At 32.3% G+C, this 22,695-nt stretch overlaps 3 protein-coding genes across 4 annotated transcripts; 2 read left to right on the top strand and 1 right to left on the bottom strand.

The window, feature by feature from the left end:
* Positions 1-148: 148 nt before the first annotated feature.
* LOC134271114 (hemicentin-1-like) lies at positions 149-8,706 on the bottom strand. Its single transcript, XM_062753364.1, has 4 exons — positions 8,315-8,706; positions 2,422-2,651; positions 745-867; positions 149-595 (listed from the first exon to the last, which is right to left on the bottom strand). The coding sequence occupies exons 1-4, from the start codon at positions 8,556-8,558 to the stop codon at positions 149-151; spliced, it is 1,044 nt and encodes a 347-aa protein (XP_062609348.1). The 5' UTR covers positions 8,559-8,706.
* A 928-nt stretch (positions 8,707-9,634) lies between these two features.
* LOC134271116 (C-type lectin domain family 4 member E-like) lies at positions 9,635-17,276 on the top strand. Of its 2 annotated transcripts, none has more exons than XM_062753366.1 (4): positions 9,635-9,759; positions 11,218-11,303; positions 11,807-11,900; positions 17,003-17,276. In XM_062753366.1, exons 1-4 carry the CDS (start codon positions 9,690-9,692, stop codon positions 17,239-17,241), a joined length of 489 nt encoding a protein of 162 aa, XP_062609350.1. In that variant the 5' UTR covers positions 9,635-9,689; the 3' UTR covers positions 17,242-17,276. The 2 variants fall into 2 exon arrangements, with proteins under 2 accessions (XP_062609350.1, XP_062609349.1); XM_062753365.1 differs by lacking the exon at positions 17,003-17,276 and adding an exon at positions 12,203-12,602 and having other exon boundaries at positions 9,636-9,759.
* Positions 15,181-21,609, top strand: LOC134271117 (C-type lectin domain family 4 member M-like). The gene is made up of 4 exons (XM_062753367.1): positions 15,181-15,300; positions 15,712-15,797; positions 20,936-21,029; positions 21,343-21,609. Exons 1-4 carry the CDS (start codon positions 15,216-15,218, stop codon positions 21,582-21,584), a joined length of 507 nt encoding a protein of 168 aa, XP_062609351.1. The 5' UTR covers positions 15,181-15,215; the 3' UTR covers positions 21,585-21,609.
* Positions 21,610-22,695: the final 1,086 nt, after the last annotated feature.

Below are 22,695 nucleotides of genomic sequence, written 5' to 3'. Positions count from 1 at the left end.
CATACAACATAGATAAAAAGAAATATACCTTTCTGTACATGCATCATATGTCTGTTTATTGAATACTAAGTAAGAACAAAAAAATTAAAAGTAACTTAAACAAGACTCGGAATGTAAACACCTATACGTATCTTTTATCTGAATACCTTTAGGGTTGTAGAGTCTGAGTTTTGGGTTTGAGCCCTGAGAGACACAGTGAACTTTTACCTTTAGGGTTGTAGACTTTGAGTTTTGGTGTCTGATTACCTTTAGGGTTGTAGAGTCGGAGTTTTGGGTTTGAGCCACTAAGAGACACAATGAACTTTCTGTTTAATGTGATTACCTTTAGGGTTGTAGAGTCGGAGTTTTGGGTTTGAGCCACTAAGAGACACAGTGAACTTTTACCTTTAGGGTTGTAGAGTTTGAGTTTTGGTGTCTGAATACCTTTAGGGTTGTAGAGTCGGAGTTTTGGGTTTGAGCCACTAAGAGATACGGTGAACTCCTGGAGCCTGGAGTCGATAGGAATCTGTATAAACTGGGAGTTAGCTCTCTCCTGGTCCACGGACATTAGGTTCACCTTCCTGGCCTTAACAGTCAGACGGACAACCTCTAACACCTGGCCAGAGATAAAAAAAACCGGACACTTGTAACTGGTGTAAAAAGGTCATAAGCAGCAGACTTTAAAAAAAAATCTGTACAATGAGCATCCATATCCACGGTACTTTTTTGAGACAGATCACTCTTTTTGTAATTATATACACGTACCTGATTGACTTGGTCTTTTTTGAGCAGAAAAACTTGACCGGAACTGGTGGAAGCAATTCTCTCGTAGACTTTATATCCGGGACTGAGCGGATTCCCACAATCCCCCGTCAGTACGAACACAACCTGCAATTATAGACAGCACAACCTGCAAGCAATTATATACAACACAACCTGCAATTATAGACAACACAATCCGCAATCATAGACAACACAACCTGCAATCATATACAACACAACCCGCAATTATGGACAACACAACCTGCAATTATAGACAACACAACCCGCAATTATAGACAACACAACCTGCAATTATAGATAACACAACCCGCAATTATAGACAACACAACCTGCAGTTAATGACAACAAAACCTGCAATTATAGACTACACAATCTGCAATTATAGACAACACAACCCGGAATTATAGACAACACAACTTGCAGTTATAGACAACACAACCTGCAATCATAGACAACACAACCTGCAGTTATAGACAACACAACCTGAAATCATAGACAACACAACCCGCAATTATAGACAACACAACCTGCAATAATAGACAACACAACCTGCAATTATAGACAACACAACCTGTAATTATAGACAACACAACCTGTAATCATAAACAACACAATCCACACTTATAGACAACACAACCTGCAACGATAGAGAATACAACATGCAATTATGGACAGCACAAGTTGCAATTATAGACAACACAACGTGCGATTATAGACAACACAACCTGCAACGATAGAGAATACAACATGCAATTATGGACAGCACAAGTTGCAATTATAGACAACACAACGTGCGATTATAGACAACACAACCTACAATCATAAACAACACAACCTACAATCATAAACAACACAACCTGGTACACACATGACGACAACCAATCAGGCAAAACTGATAAACAACAAATACACTTTTTCACAGCCTACATCACAACAATCAAGGCTAAATTAATCATAAATAACATACAAACACATCCTACAGTATAAGAGACGACAGTCAGTTACACTACACGGCCTACAATACGTCACTCAAGACAATGTAAATACCAACTGGTAGTAGAGCATACACGGACCTCTGAAAACTTAAGAGGTGGAATCAGGTGCCATAGAGGATTAAGCATCCCCTGTCGATATGTCAAACTGTCATATTGCTCCTTTTTATGATTTTTCGAATGTAAAATCCGCAATTTTTTCAATGTGTAAATGATGGTCTTACAATTTACATGAAAAGCGTTAGTAAGCATTCAACTGAATGATAGAAAGTATTTTATAAAAGGGTTAAACATTCTGCAAAATATTTGATTGAAGCGAGGCTGTAGACATCCTTGTTTCATCAACTTGTTTTTCCGTAACTTGGCTATTCTTCAAGTTTTTTGGTACGTAAATGAAATTATTGCGTATGGAATCAACCGTGAGACATAAAACTCCAGATGTATTGGCGATAAGGTATTTTGCTACATACCTAAATAATGAAAACTAGCAAAAATAAAGTTTAAGTCATCATAATAATACTTTGTTGTTCCATAGTCATTTACGTCTAATTCTAATAAATAAATAGCATTTTCACTAGTTAGCATTCTTCAGAACAAAAAGCTCCCCGGTTTCGAAGCAAACATTTTTACAAAGGAGAAGATGACAAGTAGTGAACCCTGATCTCACCTGGCTCTGCTTTTGCTGTATGAGGGCTAGGACCTCCTCTCCAAGGTAGAAATCCTTAGATAAGGCGTCCGTGAACACATAGATGTAGGAGTTAGGGAGGGACACGTCCAGCGCCTCTTTGATCGCCCTCACACTCATCTCCGGACAATCCCCGCCACCCTGGACGTACAGGTTACGAAGCTCACTCTGGAATTCATCAGGGTCCTTCGTTATCACAATAGGACCAACATCTGTAAAGTACACAATATACTAGTCTAATTTCTAACTTTAAAATTATGTAAAACTTGACTGTCTCACAACTTTTGTATATATACAAGAGAAAGGTGTGCTGGTTTTACTATTTTCATAAGACATGCCTAATCGAATCTGTCATAAAATCAAAGGTATGAACCAAGTCAGCTAAAATACAACACCAAGATGGTTTTATTTGCAATGAAGGTTATTATTCTTCAAAAATCCTCCCTCTTGAAAAAGCTAAAGCACACGACAAGAGATGCTTTGTGACAAGCTTAGTTGAAATTAGCACAGGAGCTGCAGAGAAAAAAATAGAAATCGTTAAAAAGTATACAACAAAGACGATGAGGCTCCCTTGAGTCTTTGGCACAAGTGAAAAAAATGTGAGAAGAATCTCTTATGGGGTCTGTAAAAAGGTTTTCTTTCATGTTAGCTAGGCCAGTGATTATTAGACATTTTATAAACTTCTGTACGCTCTAGCAAAATAATAAGAATCTGGTACATGTGTATAATCCTAACATCATAAAACTAGTTACAAAAAAATCTCAGACAGTGCAGATATGTCAAACATTCATATCGAGTATAACATAACATTACATAAAATTCATTGAATATTTTTATTGTTTTAGGGTGATTAAGATATCAGATTAAGATATCAGTTTTAGCTTTAGATCAGTGATATCTTAATTCCAAAGCAGTTTTCAGATTAATGCCTTTTCTCTACTGACGATCTTGCAGTCTTAAAATAAATTTTAGGACAAAAAATGAGATAGATACGAGGGGTTATCAAAAATTTCGTGGACTTAGGCTATAAAATTATTACTATGTCGTTTGTGCTCTCAAAATTAATATGGAATATCAAGCAACTAAAAATAAAGAAATGTTGAAAAAATTAGCTTGATACGTTCATTATTTGCCAAATTATAAGAAAATAAAAACGACGTTATATATGATCACCCGGCGCCGTCGCCGTTTAGTTTTATGACGCCAGACAACGTTATTTTTTTTCAATGTCCGCTTCTTTTTCCTCATGCACTTATTTTGGTGAGATTCCCTGGAGCTGAGGAAGGACTTAAACCCACCTTGTTTATATGGCTTTACAATGTCATGAACGGCGGCTTTCAATGAATATATTTTTCCCAATGGATTTATCCTCGATTGATTGTGCCAGCATATTTTGCTTTTGATAGTTCAATATCTACAACACAAATCAACGTCATTTTTTGACGTGATTGATTTTTCACACCTTGACTACAAATCGACATTAACTATGCATCCCTTTTCTGCGGAAGCGTATTAGTGCCACTTGAACACTTCACTTTTTTTTAATTTCTACACTTTAATCTGTAAAATTTACACTTTAATCTGTAAATTTTACACTTTAATCTGTAAAATTTACACTTTAATCTGTACATTTTATAATTTAATCTGTAAAATTTACACTTTAATCTGTAAATTTTACACATTAATCTGTAAAATTTACACTTTAATCTGTAAATTTTACACTTTAATCTGTAAAATTTACACTTTAATCTGTAAAATTTACACTTTAATCTGTAAATTTTACATATTAATCTGTAAAATTTACACTTTAATCTGTAAATTTTACACTTTTATCTGTAAAATTTACACTTTAATCTGTAAAATTCACACTTTAATCTGTAAAATTTACACTTTAATCTGTAAAATTTACACTTTAATCTGTAAAATTTAAACTTTAATCTGTAAAATTCACACTTTAATCTGTAAAATTTACACTTTAATCTGTAAAATTTACACTTTAATCTGTAAATTTTACACATTAATCTGTAAATTTTACACTTTTATCTGTAAAATTTACACTTTAATCTGTAAAATTCACACTTTAATCTGTAAAATTTACACTTTAATGTGTAAATTTTACACTTTAATCTGTAAATTTTACACTTTAATCTGTAAATTTTACACTTTAATCTGTAAAATTTACAGATGAAAGTGTAAATTTTACATATTTATCTGTAAAATTTACACTTTAATCTGTAAATTTTACAGATTAATCTGTAAAATTTACAGATTAAAGTGTAAAATTTACAGATTAAAGTGTTAAATTTACACATTAAAGTGTAAATTTTTGAGATTTAAGTGTAAAATTTACACTTTATTTGTTTATTCACATAGTCAATTTAGCATCTTCACACATCCTCAGTAACACATTTTTAAGCCAACAAACCATGTTTCGTGCATGATAAAATTTAATTCTGATGTTTTATATTAAAGTAAAACTTTTCTTTGAATATAAAGTGAAGAGCATATCAAACATACATGCACATATTCCCGATCACAGGTGCTTGAGGACCCCTCCCCCCCAATATAGATTCCAGGGCCTGTTAGACTTTTTTCAAATAAATAATATATGGATGACACAATTGTGATATAATCTATAAATCCTATCAGTTCAGAAAATTTGCTTAAACTAACATTTTATTGGCTTACAAATGTGTTACTGAGGATGTGTGAAGATGCTAAATTGACTATGTGAATAAACAAATAAAGTGTAAATTTTACAGATTAAAGTGTAAAATTTACAGATTAAAGTGTAAAATTTACAGATTAAAGTGTAAATTTTACAGATAAATATGTAAAATTTACACTTTCATCTGTAAATTTTACAGATTAAAGTGTAAAATTTACAGATTAAAGTGTAAATTTTACAGATTAATCTGTAAAATTTACTTATTAAAGTGTAAATTTTACAGATTAAAGTGTAAAATTTACAGATTAAAGTGTAAAATTTACACATTAAAGTGTAAAATTTACACATTAAGGTGTAAATATTACAGATTAAATTGTTAAACTTACAGATTTAAGTGAAAATTTTACAGATTGAAGTATAAATTTTACAGATTAAAGTGTAAAATTTACAGATTAAAGTGTGAATTTTACAGATTAAAGTGTGAATTTTACAGATTAAAGTGTAAAATTTACAGATTAAAGTGTAAATTTTACAGATTAAAGTGTAAATAATACAGATTAAAGTGTTAAATTTACAGATTAAAGTGTAAATTTTACAGATTAAAGTGTAAAATTTACAGATTAAAGTGTAAATTTTACACATTAAAGTGTAAATTTTACAGATTAAAGTGTAAATTTTACAGATTAAAGTGTAAAATTTACAGATTAAAGTGTAAAATTTACAGATTAAAGTGTAAAATTTACAGATTAAAGTGTCGAAATTAAAAAAAGTAAAGTGTGCAAGTGGCACTAATACGCTTCCGTACTTTTCTCTCTGAATCTATTTTGACATTAAAAGCCAAGTACTTTGAATTGGATGCATATTATTTCTCTGTAGCCAGTTTAAACATTACTTGGGTCCATACCAGTTTTTTCAGGGGCAAAACATTATAGAATGTTGGAAAAGGATCTCCCCCCCCCCCCTTTTTGACGTCATTTTTAAAGCCTAATTTGTTTGGACACTCCATGCTACATTTACGATAAAATTTCATAGACTTCCAAAATGAAGAAAATAAAATTATATTTCATGGAACAATTGTGTCCCAACACATACCTGAATTAACGGGATTTTTGGATGCCAAATGTTCATATCAAAAGTTTTTTCAATTACACTTAGGTCGCACAAACGTCGTGTTCGAAGTTGCCTCGCCTGGACATACCATTGATTACAAAAACATTACTAATTCATTAAATATAAAATTTATGATTTATAGTTTATTCTTTAGATAGAAAAGATGATGCTAACAAGATATTTTAAAATTCAATGATGTACCTAAATCGGTTTTAATTTTATGGCGCTAGTCCACGTACTTTTTGATAACCCCTCGTATATGAACAATTTCAGGAAGTGTCATGCTGGGAAGTTTTTTTGAATACGTCAAAATTAACTATGAATAATTTGAATTAAATTAGATGACATACAGCTCAAAATAAATAATGAGATATAATGAGATAACCAAAAAAATCAGAGTATTGCCATGTACATACCTTCGTACTGACAATAGAGCAGTAACCCAATTAATCTCAAACATATGTCCTGAGATTGTACATAGTAAGATTAACACCTGTGGTATTGAATTGATTTTCTGATTAGTAAGAGTACTTAATTTAATTTAGATGATCAGTTTCATGCATTCCTGCAAAAACAGATGTCAATAAAAACGAAATACACTTCATGTTACATAAAATATAAGCTGCTTGTCTCTCTCTTCAGTACATTTAAGAGACATGCAGTATTTCATCTGTACTTTAAAACACATCAGGAGGTTTTATAATCTGTTGATCATGAATTTGAAATAAAAACATCATAAATTTCTCCAGGAGCTGATAACCACCGCTAAGTTTAGATCTGACAGAGAACAGATGGGGACAAAAACTACTGGCAGGCAGGTGCCCCCTCACCGCTCCTCAAAGACCCAACAGTATAGGAAAATCTCAGTTTACAATTTAACATGGAAAATATTGCTACACATATAACCTATAAACCTCAATATAAGAGAAATATTTTTTAAAAACCGTTTAAATCAAAGAAATTTTCTCTTAATTTACTCAAATGGAATAAAGAGAAAAGGAACTCAAACCATTTAAACAAAAAGCAATCAAGGACCTCAAAACTTCAGAGGTGGGGTTAGGTGCCATAGAGAGGAAAGTATCCCCCGTCGACCGGATTGTATCCGGTATGTGCTCCTTGACATGGTCGTGTAAATGGAATAAAATCTTACAAAATCAAAAAAAAAACTTTTTAAAAATATTCTAAATACAAATTGTTCAAGATTCTACAGATTTTAATAACCTTTAAAACAATAAAAAATACGACAAATAAAACACATGAACTTACAAACCTACACCCAGTGAAATTTATTCAAATTTGTGTAAATTTAAGTCCTAATACCTTTGATAAGTATATTGCATGGGTCCAATTTGAACGACTTTTGCAAACGTATCTATGCCACGCCAAATTCACAAAAATGAGCTAAACATAGTTTCACAGTTGATAAACTAGGTTTATCGACTGTAAACTATAGTTTACAAACAAACTATAGTTTACAATTCGTTAACTTTGCCTTTCATCTGTGAAGCTATATTTAACGGCTGTTAACTAATAGTTTACGAATGCTAATCTAAGTTTATCTGTCTGTAATAAAACGTTAACAATTGATTTTGTTGATAAACATAGATTTTTGTAAAATATAATATACAATCGTGAACTATAGTGAAGAGTTGTTAATCATAGTTTCACAAATCGTGAAACTATATTTATCAGATCGTTACTATAGTTAAGAGTTGTAAACCATAGTTTACAAACCATGAAACTGTATTTATCAGATAATCTATGTTTTGCAATCGCAGTTTTTGAAACATAGATTATAGCGTAAAACTGACTATTTTATTTTAAACCTTTGCCTGCAAAAGCTTAAAATCTCTTGTAAGGATATATGATGTAATAAAATAAGACAATTTCTCCAAATTTCTCCTAATTTTCACAAACCTTCTATTTATAATCTCTGTGTCAAAGTAACAATTTATGTGAAAGTTATTTTTTTCCTATTCAAATTCATTTTCAGAAATATTAATATTTACTCTGACCATGAACTTTGACCATCACAAAGAAAGAACTTTTTTTCTCACACATCACTATTATTATATATTTTTTGTAAAATTATCTCACCTGGATCGTGGAATGGTACGAGTACATAATTATATAGAGGTTTATCTCTACGGGCGAGCGTTGTAGCCATAATTTTAGCTGCCCCATCGATGACCTGAACCAAGTCGTCATACATAGACCCGGTTATGTCGAACACAAAGGCCAGTGTAGCAGCCCCGGGGGGAACATCATCCTGGGGGGCTGCAAGGGCCGGGAAAGTTAACAAAACCGTCACCAAAACACACTGTCGCAAGCAGTTACGCATCCTCAATAGCGTAAGATATGCGTAAAACAAAATATTAGTTCCTAGAAGTTTTCATGGAAAACAGAAGGAAATTTACATCCAAATACTTGCATACATCCTTCAGTCCTCTTTACATGCTTAGTTTACACTGAGAGAATTCCGCCTTGTTTGTGGGTGCAATGATAAGACCCATAATTGTTTTAAACTAATTAGATGATGGATTAAATAGAGATGTGAACACTTGATCTACTTTGAACAAGTGTGTTTTACTATCAGCTGTCTTCTTAGATAAACTTCAGCAATCTCTGAAAGCTAAGTTTAATTCTAAATAGATTAGATTTCAGTGCACACATTTGATTTACGCGTTTCACGAAGTTTACAATTTTCTCAAAGATTTGTAACAGAAATGCATATCACGGAAATGCATAGCTAAAATTCTTTACAAATAAATTATATGCATAATTCAAGATTTTAAATTCCTTTTTTAATACAGGAAAGTATTGGTAAACCCAATGAACTAAAATCGAGACTCATAAGACTCGAATAAGATTTTTTATCAAAAAGTCGCGTGATAATCAAAATAAAAAGGAGCTAGTGAAGGTTTGATTTACCCGGTAAATCAGACTGAAGTAGAAAATACCAAAGCGTGTTTCAAAGAAATGGAAAGGATGAAAAAACAAATTGTAATCAATTTCTCAAATCATCAAATCAATAGATACGAACCATTGGGGGTGGGGGGGGGGGGGGGGGGGGGGGGGGGCACAATCAAGCCCCTAGTAACGCAAGAAATAGGATCACATATCAGGGATGAATATTATAATATTAAAATGTTTATCATTGAAATAATCTTAATTGTATTAAAAAAGTATATAACAATAAATTCCTCTTGAATACATTGAAACTCTTAACCTTTGTGCAAATATGATCCAGGATGTTATTTATTAAACCGTTATTTATCAGAATTTAAATCGTACAACAGGCTTTGGGATATAATTAATAGCACATCTGCAGCCAGTAAAAAAATGGTAATAGTATATTGTCATAGATGTGTATAGTTTTACATATTAAAAATGGTGTAACACATTGTCTGTTCTTATGCATTTAACGTTATATATAAATCTGGTTAGCTCAGTCGTGGTGCTTACATTCAGGATGAAGGTTTGGTTGTTTGTGGTGTGTTGGCTGTGTTTTACAGCTGTGTTCGGGTGTTCTGAAAAGCAAGGCAAGTACAAAAATACGATTGATATGGATATTTTCTACCCTTTACTCTCTAAATCTATATTTTGGTATATTTTTCATTTCCATTTAATAAATTTTAGTTGTTCTAATGACTAAATGCGTATGAATATGAAAGTGCGCATTTAAGTACATTTGATACTGAAAGTTTGAAATATTTGTCAAGACCTTTATTATTGACAAACAAGTTGATGAAACAAGAATATCATCATCTCGTTTAAAGTAATCACTTCGTAAGTTCTATGGTCGATGCAATGGCCTTGTCAGCAAATACAGTATATCATTGAGTCAAATGCATGACGTTTTTCATACTAAATGTAAGTCCGTTATTTATACACTGAACTGACGACGGATTTTTCCGTTATTTCTCGATCATGACAAAGAGCACACAGTATGGGGATGCTCACTCCTCCATGGCACCTGATCCCACCTCTGATGTTTTGGAGTTCAGTGTTTGCTCAGCTCCTATTTTGTATTGTTTTATAAACTTTGATATTGAATACCGTTCCTTACCTCCATGTCTTTCATTCTAAAAATTCTGCATCATATTTCAGTTCTTTTATTAAATTTGAAATATCGAAATATTAAATGTGGATTCGGCAACACACATTAAACGAAATTCAAAAGAAAAAGAAAACAAAAACAAAACAGCGATTATATTTCATTTATTCATACAGATAGAAGAAAACCAGAAACTTAATTTTGTGGTCGAAAGTATTTTAGGAGAATATGATAAATTTTCCCTTTTGAAGTATTTACAATCACTACTCTTCAGGTTAGATTCGTACTTCCCTTTCTGGTGGCACATAGAATTATTTGGTCAGAGAAATAATCATATTTGTTCAGAAATAAGTATTCAATTAATTTTTATGAATTTTATCATTATACTGTGAAAATTCAAGAAAAAATTGAGGCAATTTCAACATAAATCGAAAAAAAAATTTATTAGTCATATCTAAAATTGAATATGTAAATTTAATGCATCTTGTTAAAGATAGAATATAAATATACAGTTAAAGAGTAGAGTTCAGGGAGTAAGCATGCTTCCATTTCCCCCAGGGCCAGGACTATCCCCAGAGGTGCAACTCAATAATTTACATTACTGTAGTTATAATCGAGGGGAAAGGTAATCTTGCTACTGTAACTCCCCCAATGAGATATACGTTTCAATTTTAAAATAATTGACGAAAAATATTAAGTTAAATAACATTATTCAACTTTGGTAAGAAAAAAAATTGAGCATTATAAATATTTTAGCTCTCGAGAACTATTTTTTGATGAAGCACCTATACCAGAATTAGTGTTTGTAGATTCAAATAAACATAACCTTTCAAACTTTTTAAAGCGGTCAATGTAAAATCTTTAGTTTACAATTAGCTTTGACTGTTGAATTGATATACCAAATTCTACGAAATCCGAATACACATCAGTTTCTTATTGACAGCTTTTGTGTGCTCACCTCCGTTTGAAATTTACGAGGGCAATTGTTACAACATCAGTACAGACAAAGTGTCAGCAGACGAGGCTTTTGTAAGTAATCATTTTACAAACAGTAGTTAAGGTTTAGTTGTTTTATGTAGGAATTACCGACGTTTTAAGTAGTAAACTTATATGAGCTTATTTTATTACGAGTATTTTGGCTGATTTGTGTTACACCAATCGTTAGATCATTGATCTTACAATGCATTTGACAAGGGAGTGTACAGTCTTCTTGTCTTTATAAGACACGGGCTCATGGCAGGTGCTTGGTCGGCAGGGGATGCTTAATCCTCCTAGGCACTTGGTCCCACCTCTGGAATTTCCAGGGGTCCGTACTTTATGCCCTTTCTGCAGATTCGAATTGTCTATACATTTTTTAGATCGATCATTGTATGTCATTTCCAACTTTTTAATTTGTACATGTATGCATAAACCTACCGAGTTTAAATTTAAGAATCTTGTATAGATGGTTGCAATAATTTGAATAATATTTTACATTAAGATGCGTACGCGTATATTTCTTAAATAGTCTATAACTTTTAACTTTTTCTCAGGCCCGGTGTAGTCGTATGGGGGCATACCTCGCCAACTTTGAGACATTGGAGGAAGCAATGCTGATGAAGCAAAAATTGAAAGAAATGAATACAGGTACTTAAACGTGACGATTTCTCAAGATTTGTGAAATAAAATATATATTGGTAAAAATATATCTTTGTTGATGCTATACATAAGAAAGTCATTATCAAAAATCAGTTAATATCATATTCAGATATGTTACTGTATTAAAATTAAAACACCTTGTTTATGTAGAATTTATTTAAGATATTAAATAACAGGAAGATAAACTTTTCAGCATTTTATTACGCAATCTTTCTAACGCTATAGAAATCTTAATTCAATACATCTGGTTTGAGACGCACAAAGTTGTTGATCAAATTATATCTTTACAGGTCTCCATTTTTACGTCGGTGGGAGAAACATAAACAGAAGGAAACCAGAAGGGGACTGGAGGTGGATCAGAAATGGAGAAATGAAGGAAATGACGTACTTCGCTTTTGGAGCCGGGGAACCAAATGGAAATGACGGAGCTCCCCAAGACTGCATGTTCTTTTATGCAGCAAAGCAATACGCATTTCATAACGTCTTTTGTGACAATGGTTCATATCTCGGTGGTTATATCTGCGAAAAGTAAAAAAAAAAAAAAATAAAATATTGAATTTTTTTCTTTTGCTATATATATACAGTCGAGTAATTTACGCGTTTATCGTAAAACAAACCTATATAGATACCGAAGATCAAAGTTAAAAAAAGAAAAATATCTTATCAATAAAACATTTATCCAACAGCAAATTTAGATTGAATTATTTTTCTTTTTGTGTATGGTATAATCTTCAAGCAGGTTAGTGTGAAATATTACGTTTTTAATACTTATTGTTACACCATTATATACACACTGAATTGTCGACGAATTTACCGTTATTTCCCGATCATGACAAGAAGCACATTGGTGTGACCGGTTGGTAGCGGATGTTCACTCCTCCACGGCACCTGATCCCACCTCTAATCTTTTGGGGGTATGTCCTTGTTCTGCTCCAATTTTGTATTAACTGATGGACATTTGAGCTTGAGTTCTGTTCGTTATCTCCATTCATTTCACCTCATAAATAAGGAAAGTTAACGATGAAAAAGATGAAGTTATCTAGTTTGTCTGGCAATTAAGTTATTAATTGGTCATTATCGTTTACAGTCAGTAAAAACCCTGAATATCAAACAGATGTTACAGACTTTATGGTGTCTTTTATTTCAAGTTAATTGTAATATATTGAGTCGACATGCGGATAAAATAAACCATTGTTAATTGATAAGCATAAATATCGAATTGAAGTGACATCAGCTAGTATATTCCTACTCCCTTGTAGAAGCTTTTGAATAAAACCGAGTCTCCTAAGACGACCTGAATGTTGTCAATAAGGAACTCTAGCATCTTTTTCTATTTTTTCAATATATTTTTTGTTTTCTGTCCTAGAGAATTCTTTTCAGCCAAGTACATGAAAGTTGATGTTAAAAGTAACCACACTGTGAAATTTCAAAAACTTGGTCCATCCAGTTTGGTCTGGGGGAATAAATAACAAAGTTTATTTTTGCAATGTCTGATACATCAAAAATTGCCATATCGCGGTATAAATATATATGAGTGTAGATCTAAGTGTACACGCAGTCTACTTGAGTACAAAAATATACTGAAATCAAGTTAAAATTGTAGGAGGCGTACATATAACATATATTTTGGAAGTACATGTCAAAGACGTTTTTAATTTTAGTATCGATGGCAACATTGTTCGGTAACCATTAAAAAACTGTTTATCAAAAATAAAAAATAAAAAAAATAATGAAAAACAGAATTATTTATCTTAATGTAGTTACCTTATGTGCGAAATTCTATTAAAATCAGACAAGAACTGTAAGTAGAGTAGTTAACAATTCCAAGGGTTTTTGAAGAAAATATATACAGACAGACAGCTAGACAGAAAGGCACACAGACAGACATAAGACGAACGGAAGATAGCAACAATATAACGGAAATTTCTTTAGAAAGTACGGGTACAGATATATAATAAAAATGTATAACAAATGTATAACAAAGCAAAGGGTTACCAAAATATAATAAACCAAAAACATACTCTGGAAATACATGAAGGATATGGAGATAACGAACAGTATTCCATATCAAAGTCCATGAAAACAATACAAAATAGGATCAAAGCAAACATGGACCTCTAAAACCTCAGAGGTGGGAACAGGTGCCATGGAGGAGTGAGCATCCCCTGCTGGCCGGTCACACCCGCCGTGTGCTCCTTGTCATAATCGGGAAATGAAGAAAAATTCGTCGTCAATTCGGTGTATAAATAACGGACTAACAATTAGTATGAAAAACGTCAGTCAGCATTTGACTCAATGATAAATTGTATTTGCTGAAAAGGTCATTGTATCGACCATAGAACTTACGAAATGATGACTTTAAACGAGACTACTGATATTCTTGTTTCATCAACTTGCTTGTCAATGATTTACCTCGCTTTAGAAATTGTTCATACGTAGAGCATGCTCTTGCGTATCGAATCAACTGAAATATATAAACTCCGTATGCAGGTGATGAACCGAAGGTATATTGTTGCATAAGTAAGGGAAGTTGACGATTGAAAAGTTAAAATCATCACGTTTCTCATAAAGCTTGGTTGTTAGATTACCATTAGATTAACTTCTTTTTTTCAAGTGAAATATTCAAATATGAAACAGATATGTCAGACTCTGTGGTATCTTTTATGTCAAGCTCATCAGGATATATCGTATCGACATAAAAACAGAAATTACCATTGTTTATTGAAAATACGTCGTCGATATACTTAGTATCTAAATGTCGACTTGAAAGTCACAGGCCACAGCAAGTGTTTTTATCTTTTTATGCATAAAATTCTGGACAAATTCTGTTTCACATAAATACAAAAATATGAAGATAATGAATTGTAACCAACTTCACGAATCATCAATGAATACAAAATTTGTAAGCACAGAATCATACCCATGTCATAACAAGAAATTAGATCTTTTACCAGTGATGAATGTCGTGCAATTGACATGTACATCATTAAAATAATCATTTATTCACTTTTGAAATTATCTAACCACAAACGTCTCTTGATTACATTTTCACTCTAAAACTTTTTGCACAAGTACAACTTGGAATTTATCATTTCGAAAATCATTTATCAGGTTACGAATTGTACAACAAATACGTAAAGCACAATATTTTATTCCTGAAGCAGACACAAATAAGGCAGTTAGTATAAGCTCGTTATAATTTATTGTCACATATGGGTTTGCCACATTACATATTATGATGTAACACATTTTCTGTTTTTATGCATTTAAACATTAAACATAAATCAGGTTAACTGAATTTTGATGATTACATTCAGGATGAAGGCTTGGTTTGTTGTGATGTGTTGGTTGTGTGTTACAGCTGTGTTTGGGTGTTCTGAAAAGCAAGGTAAATTGAAAAATTACAATTGATATGGACATTTACTACTATTTATTCGCTTAATTTTTGTTTTGGTTTGTTTTACATTTCCGTAAATAGTAAACCATGCAATTTATAATTTTTACTTGTTTCACAGACACAGTGCATATGAACACGAACTGCGCATTTAAGAAAAGAAAAATTAAGCAGACATATTTCAACTCCTAAAATCTAATTTATGCTAAACTTGCGTTTAACTTAAGTTAGAAACACTTGTTGATCATTGTCTGCAGTATCAAATAAATTTCAAATTTTTAAAACTTTTCAAAATGTATAAATTAAGTGGCTATTGCCGAATCTTTCGTTCTGGTTTACAATTAGCTTTGTCCGTTGAATTAAAATTCTATGAAATCCGAATACACATCAGTTTCTTATTGACAGCTTTTGTATGCTCACCTCCGTTTGAAATTTACGAGGGCAACTGTTACAACATCAGTACAGACAAGGTGTCAGGAGACGAGGCATTTGTAAGTAATTATTTTAGCTAAGCTTTAATTCGTATCATATAAGAATTACCAATGTTTTAAGCAGTCAATTTATATGAGTTTGTTGTATTAAGCGTCTTTTGGCTGATTTGCTTCACATCAATCGTTAGGCCTCTGTTCTTACAATGCATTTGACACGGATTGCTTAGTCTACTTGATCAATACACGGGGTCATGGCCAACAGGGGATACTTAATCCACCTGGGCACCTGATCCCACCTCTAAAATTTCCAGTGGTCCGTGCTTTATGCCCCCCTCCGCAGATGTACATTGTTTAAAGATTTTTGAAATCGATCATTGAATGCTATTTCCAACTTGTTATTTTTTACATATACCTGCCGAGTTTAATAATTTGAAAAAAAAAATCAATAAGATGTACACGCTTTTATTTCCTAAATACATGTGTAATTTATCGTATAAATATTGCATGTAGGTGAGTGTAACATTGAAAAATGTTTAGCCCAAGAAAACCATTGTCAACCGAGGCAGGTATATGTATTTTCGAGGGGTGAAAATTTACAATGTTACACTCAACTACATGCAGTATTTATCATTTTATACTGAATGTTTTATACAAATACATATAACAGTGAACCGTGCGCGCATAAATTCTGCAGTCGCTGTATGTATTTTTTGGAATATCACCCGTCGTCAAGCAATGTTGACTGTTGCTACGCAGGAGTTCGTGGCTTCATTATTCAGCGGGTAATAGTGTTTTTTAACAAATGTTTCTAGACGAATCAGATTGAAGTAATTTACATGAAAGTATAATATTAATTATTTACTTTTCCTCAGGCACGCTGTAGTCGCGAGGGGGCATACCTCACAAACTTTGAGACTTTGGAGGAAGCATTAGTGATGAAATAAAAATTAAATGAGATGAATACAGGTACATACATGTGATGATTTCTTAAGATTTGTGAAATAAAGTTTATATTCCAAAAAAAAAAATATCACTGTTGATTGCAATAAATAACAAAGTCATTACCAAAATTCAGTAAATATAAGATTCAGATAAGTATTTAAAATAATGCACTTTGCTTCTGTTGAATTAGAATGGAATTAATGTATTAGACTACAGAAAAAAAAACTTTCTGCATTTTTTTCGCAATCTTTCTAATTCTATAAAAATATTTATTCAGTATATTTGGTTTGAGACATTGTTGTCCATCAAATTTATCTTTACAGGTCTCCATTTTTACGTCGGTGGGAGAAACATAAACAGAAGAAAACCAGGAGGGGACTGGAGATGGATCAAAAATGGAGAAATGAAGGAAATGACGTACTTCGCTTTTGGAGCCGGACACCCAAATGGTATTGATGGAGCTCCCCAAGACTGCATGTTCTTTTATGCGGCAGAGCGATACGCTTTCCATGTCTTTTGTGACCACGATTCATATCTGGGCGGTTATATCTGCGAAAAGTAAAAATAAAAGAGAAATACATGTATTTAATATTGAAATTATCATCATTATTTATTATATAAGTGCAGTCGAGCAATTAACATAATTACTGGAAAACAAACCTATTCAGTTTCCAATGAACAAAATAAAAGATGACGCAATAAAAAGCATTTCAATAAAACTTTATTTATCCTTCAGCAAATTAAAGATGAATTTTTCTCTTGGTCTATGGTATTATCTCTCAAAGGGCGCGAATTTTCCCTGTTCTATTTTTTTGTAAATTATATTTTTGTGATTACATATATTTAGTATCAAAATATATCCTTTGATTTTCTATAATAAGTCATCTTCGCTAGCTAATGGTTTCTGATACGCTACTCACTAGCCAATGGTTTCTGATACGCTACTTGCTGGCCAAGGGTTTCTGATACGCTACTCTCTTCATAATCCCTTGGCATACGTTGCTGAGAATTTAAAGACAGGATTGTTTTCGTGACGTGATCTCGAATTTTGAAGACACGCACCAATTAAGTCATCAACAGAAAAAATAACATTTGAAATCATGAAAGTTATAAAGAATAAATATACAAGAAGGTATTGATTTTTCATTTGTTGTTTAATGTTCAAATCTACATCTTCAATATAGACTAAGATTTTGGATGACACTATATCTATTCATAGAATAATGTGATAGTTGTTTACTTGCGTTTTTTTATTCCCGAGAGTAAAGAGTAAAAATAAGTCTCGAACGCTGATTTCGTCATTTACGAAAAATAATTGCTGATTGGTCGAGCGGTGTCAATCGATTCCAATCATAACTTGAGAAAAAAATCCCCATTTTTTTTTTTACACCGGGCTTTTGAGAAGAGTAGCGTATCAGAAACCCTTTGCTAGCGAAGATGATAAAAAGCAATCTCCCATGCAGAGTTGACGTTCGTTCCTCTCTCAGACATGAATGTATGAGCCGATGGTAGGGAGTGGATAAAAAGTACACCCACGATTTAATTTCATATGCATTTTCAGATTGAATTGACTTCGGACTTTTCCGTTCATATCTTAATCATAAGGAGCAGATATGATATCCCTGTAACATCAACTTATCATAGAGTAACCGGCCTCACTTTGAAAAATGATTGTACTCGGAATGCTCTCGGGCTACGAATATTTTAGGAGATACATGTATTAACATGTATGAAAGCCCTACTCAGAATAATACTCTAAACTGAGGGCGAGCACACGATAGTGAAATAGATTTTCGGTTCTAACCTTTCAATTCAATTATTTTCATTTCTTGCATGATAAAATAGTAAGCATTAGGCAAATCGTTGACAAACAAGTTGTTGAAACAAGAATATCAACAGTCTCGTTTAAAGTCATCATTTCGCAAGTAAGTTCTGTGGTCGATACAATGACCTTGTTAGGTTTGGAGGTCCGCATTTGGTCTGCTCCAAATTTGTATTGACTGATGGATATCTGAGCTTGTGTATTGTTCGTTTGGTTTCTACTTGGTCATTTTCGTCTACAGTCATTAAAACATCTAAATGAAACATATGTAACAGACTCTATGCATGGTGTCTTTTATTTCAAGTTCACTGGAAAATATCAAGTCGACATACGAATGAAAATAACTAATGTTAATTGATGAATCTAAATGTCGAATGGAAGACTGCAGCTAGTATTTTCCTACTCTCTTAACAAACTCTGCTTCATAGGAATTATAAAAACATGACAACTCATAAAGGCGCTAAATTACTGTCCATCGGAATTCTAACAGTTCGTTTGAAACTGAAGAACTCCAACACTCTTTTTCACTTTTCCCACTTTTTTTTTTTTTTTTTTTTTTTTTGTATTTCTGCCTAGAATTTTTTTTCCAGCTAAGTAAATGAAAGTTTTTCGTAAAAAGTAACCAAATTGTTAAATTTCAAAAAAGTTGACCATCTAGGTTGCTCTAATAATTAATTACAAAGTTATTTTTTTTCACTTTTCAATACATCTAAAATTGCCACAATGTGGTATAGATATTAGTGCAGATAATCCAAGTTCTTAGACTGTGATTTATCGTGGTCAATTGTTGTATAAAATGCAGAAAAGTCTTCTTTTTTTAAATGTGATTTTAACGTTTCTAAATGAAAGAATTTCATAGAAATTTCTTTTTTAGAAATCATGACAACTCAATAATAATCAATAATTTATCTTTGTTTAAGCTACTTTAGTGTTAAAATATTTTAAATGAAACATGTGGAGATAGCAAACGGTATTCAAGATCAAAAGTCCGTTAGACAATAAAAATAGGAGTGAAGCAAATACGGACCTCCAACACATTAGAGGTAAGATCAGGTGTCATGGAAAAGTGAGCATCCCCTGCCGACCTGTCATACCTGCCGCTTGCTCCAACATGAGAATTGTTGTCATAATCGGAAAATATCGGAGAAATTCGTCGTCAATTCAGTATATAGATAATGTACTAACAATTAGTATGAAAAACATCAGTCAGCATTTGACTCAATGATAAACTGAATATGCTGACAATGTCATTGTATCGACCGAAGAACTTATGAAATGATGACTTAAATGAGACTGTTGATATTCTTGTTTCATCAACTTGTTTGTCAATAATTTACCTCGTTGTAGAAAATGTACACATGTAGATCAATTTTTAATTAAGACACAAATTTCAACGCAAAAAGGTCATATTAAATGTACTGTAGCGCCAAAAGAAGCGTATTGACCTCCATTTTTTTATTTGAATTTTGATTAAGCTATGTATGTAGAAACTTAAAATATACTTGGCAAAAAAGTTTAAGACTTTAAATATCAGGATCGAACGTCGTTAACGTTATAAAACTCAGTTTTCCATTCTTGATGCCTGTATTCAGTATGAAGACTTTGTTATTCGTTGTGCTTTTGCTGTGTGTTACAGTTGGGTTAGGTTGTCCGGAGAAGCAATTTAAGTAGCTGAGAGAGAAGTGAGAAGATCAATTATATTTGAAAAATAAAATTTTTAATCTTACTTATATTTTTAAGCTATATCTTTCCTTAATTATGTTGGAAAAACTTCATTTTGAATTAAGCTTAAGACTAAATTATTCAACTAAATATTATGCAAACGCATATAATTGTAGTAGTAACATTTTTATTACAAGGAAGGAATAATAATTCAAAACTTTATGTAAACACATAGTTGAGTAATCGGGAAATTCAGTTTGTAAATAAATTGCCTATCAATCGGTATAAAAACACATCAGTCAGTTCCATCAGACTTATTGATAGATTGTTCTTGCTGACAAAATCATTCTACTGACGACATATATAATAGACACATCGTATCAAACATACAAGGTAACGACAGTGAACATTGAACACAGATTGTTCCATGTTTGGAACGTTATTTGAGATATCATGAGTGACTCCCTCATAGCAAGTGAATAGTTATTCCCTGTCAAATAGTTCCAGAGGCAATAAATGCAGTAATACGTACACAAATTGCTTTTGATTTAATGTATATATCTTTTGATAATTCATATTTGCTCTGCTCCAAATTTATTTTGCTAAATGGACCTTTGAGGTTGAAAACTTTTCGTTATTTCAACATATGTCATATGTGACATTAAGTAGACAAAATATATATACAATTTGTACTTTTTCTTTAACATAGTAAAATATTCAGCAAAACTTTTTTTTGAAAGTTAAAACAAATCTCATTTTAATGGATTTCTAGGCCCGATGTAGACGTATGGGGGCATACCTCGCCAATTTTGAGACACTTGAGGAAGCAATGTTGATGAAGCAAAAATTGAATGGAATGAAATCAGGTAACTATACAAGTACAAGTGACAATTTCTTAAGATCTATAAAAATACGTTAAAATTTGGAAAAAGTATACCTTTGTTGATTGTTATACGTAGCAAAGAAAACAGTTGATAACGTTAAAAATCAGAATCAGATAAGTATTGAAAATAACTGCAGAGGTATATGTTAAATGGAATTTTGAATTAATTAAATAAATAAATTATAAGAAAAAGTTTCCCAGAATTTTATGCCAAAATTTTTCTAACGCTATAAAAATCATAATTCATACATTTGGTTTCAGACGCAAAATATGTCCAAAAAGTTTAATATTTACAGGTCTCCATTTTTACGTCGGTGGGAGAAACATAAATAGACGAAAACCAGGAGGGGACTGGAGATGGATCAGAAATGGAGAAATGAAGGAAATGACGTATTTCGCTTTTGGTTCCTCTCAGCCCGATGGGTCAGATTCAGCCCCTCAAGACTGCATGTTCTTTTATGCAGCCGAACGATACATTTTTCATGACGTCTTTTGTGACCATGATTCATATATCGGCGGTTATATCTGCGAAAAGTAAAAGAGAAATAAAATATCAAAATTAGTTTTATTATTTTGTTATACTTCCAAGTATTTCTCCGAAGTCAGGCAAAACTGAATGATCTCTAGATGAGCTATTTATTTGCCAACAAGAAAGATAAAAACATGACGACAAATTTTCAATATCATCTTATTTTCCTAAAGCTATCTAAGAACTCGGTTCACTTTCTATTATATTTGGCCCTGAGAATTTCCAAAAATTATGTTTAAACTGAATCAAAACTATATAGTGGAAATAAATGTTGGATATATGCTAGCTTAAAATATATATCAAAAATTTGAGAATGTGTCCCCGATTAACTATTTAATGGGGGTCAAAACATGCATGGAATGCGTATTTCCGGAAAAATCGTTAAAATTCAACTACTTAAAAGCATTTTGCAATAGGTGCCCATCATATCACCACTTTGAAATTTTCTCAGTTGAAACAATGGTTTAAAAGCATTCTTTATGCAAAAAATTGAGATGGTGATATTGTGGGCACCATGTTTAAGTTAACAAAACACGTTTTAATAAGTTGACGAATTTCAGGGCAATCAGACGTAATTGGACTAAATTGTGTCAGTAGCCAATTTTTGAGTAACTTCTCTCAATCATTTGGCGAAAAGGGGAATTTTAGTTTCATACCTTGTTTATTCTAAGAAATAAGGACGATACATGCTCGCATTGTCGTTTTCTGTGTGATCACCCCCCCCCCCCCCCCTCCACCTCCATACCATCTAAATACGCAATATAGCAAAAGTAATATAGGCAATATCTTTAAAATAGATTTATTCTCCTATTTATAAAGTTCAATATTGCATATTTTTTAATTGTCTGTTTGGATAATCTTATAAAGATATAAAATCATAAAAAAAAAACATGAAATTTTACTACTTTCACTTTCGCGTCGTTGTAACCAGGCAACTGTAAAATTAATAGTCTGGGAATATTTCATGCAGAGATAACAGAGTTCCGAGAATGTGACGCATGCAGTCATACAGTTTTTACAGGTGAGTAAAAAAACATTCCTTTTGCTTGAAATTAGGCCTAAATGAAGATTTTGTGTATGTGGAGAAACAATCTGTTATAATTACTTGAATCGCCAGCTC

This window comes from Saccostrea cucullata, unplaced genomic scaffold (genome assembly GCF_032062105.1).
Source record: "Saccostrea cucullata isolate Sc308-1 unplaced genomic scaffold, CSIRO_AGI_Scuc_v1 ctg14962, whole genome shotgun sequence".
Taxonomy (NCBI): Eukaryota; Metazoa; Mollusca; class Bivalvia; order Ostreida; family Ostreidae; genus Saccostrea; species Saccostrea cuccullata.
Note: the sequence above shows the minus strand (reverse complement) of the source record. Positions and strands in the feature narration are given on the sequence as shown.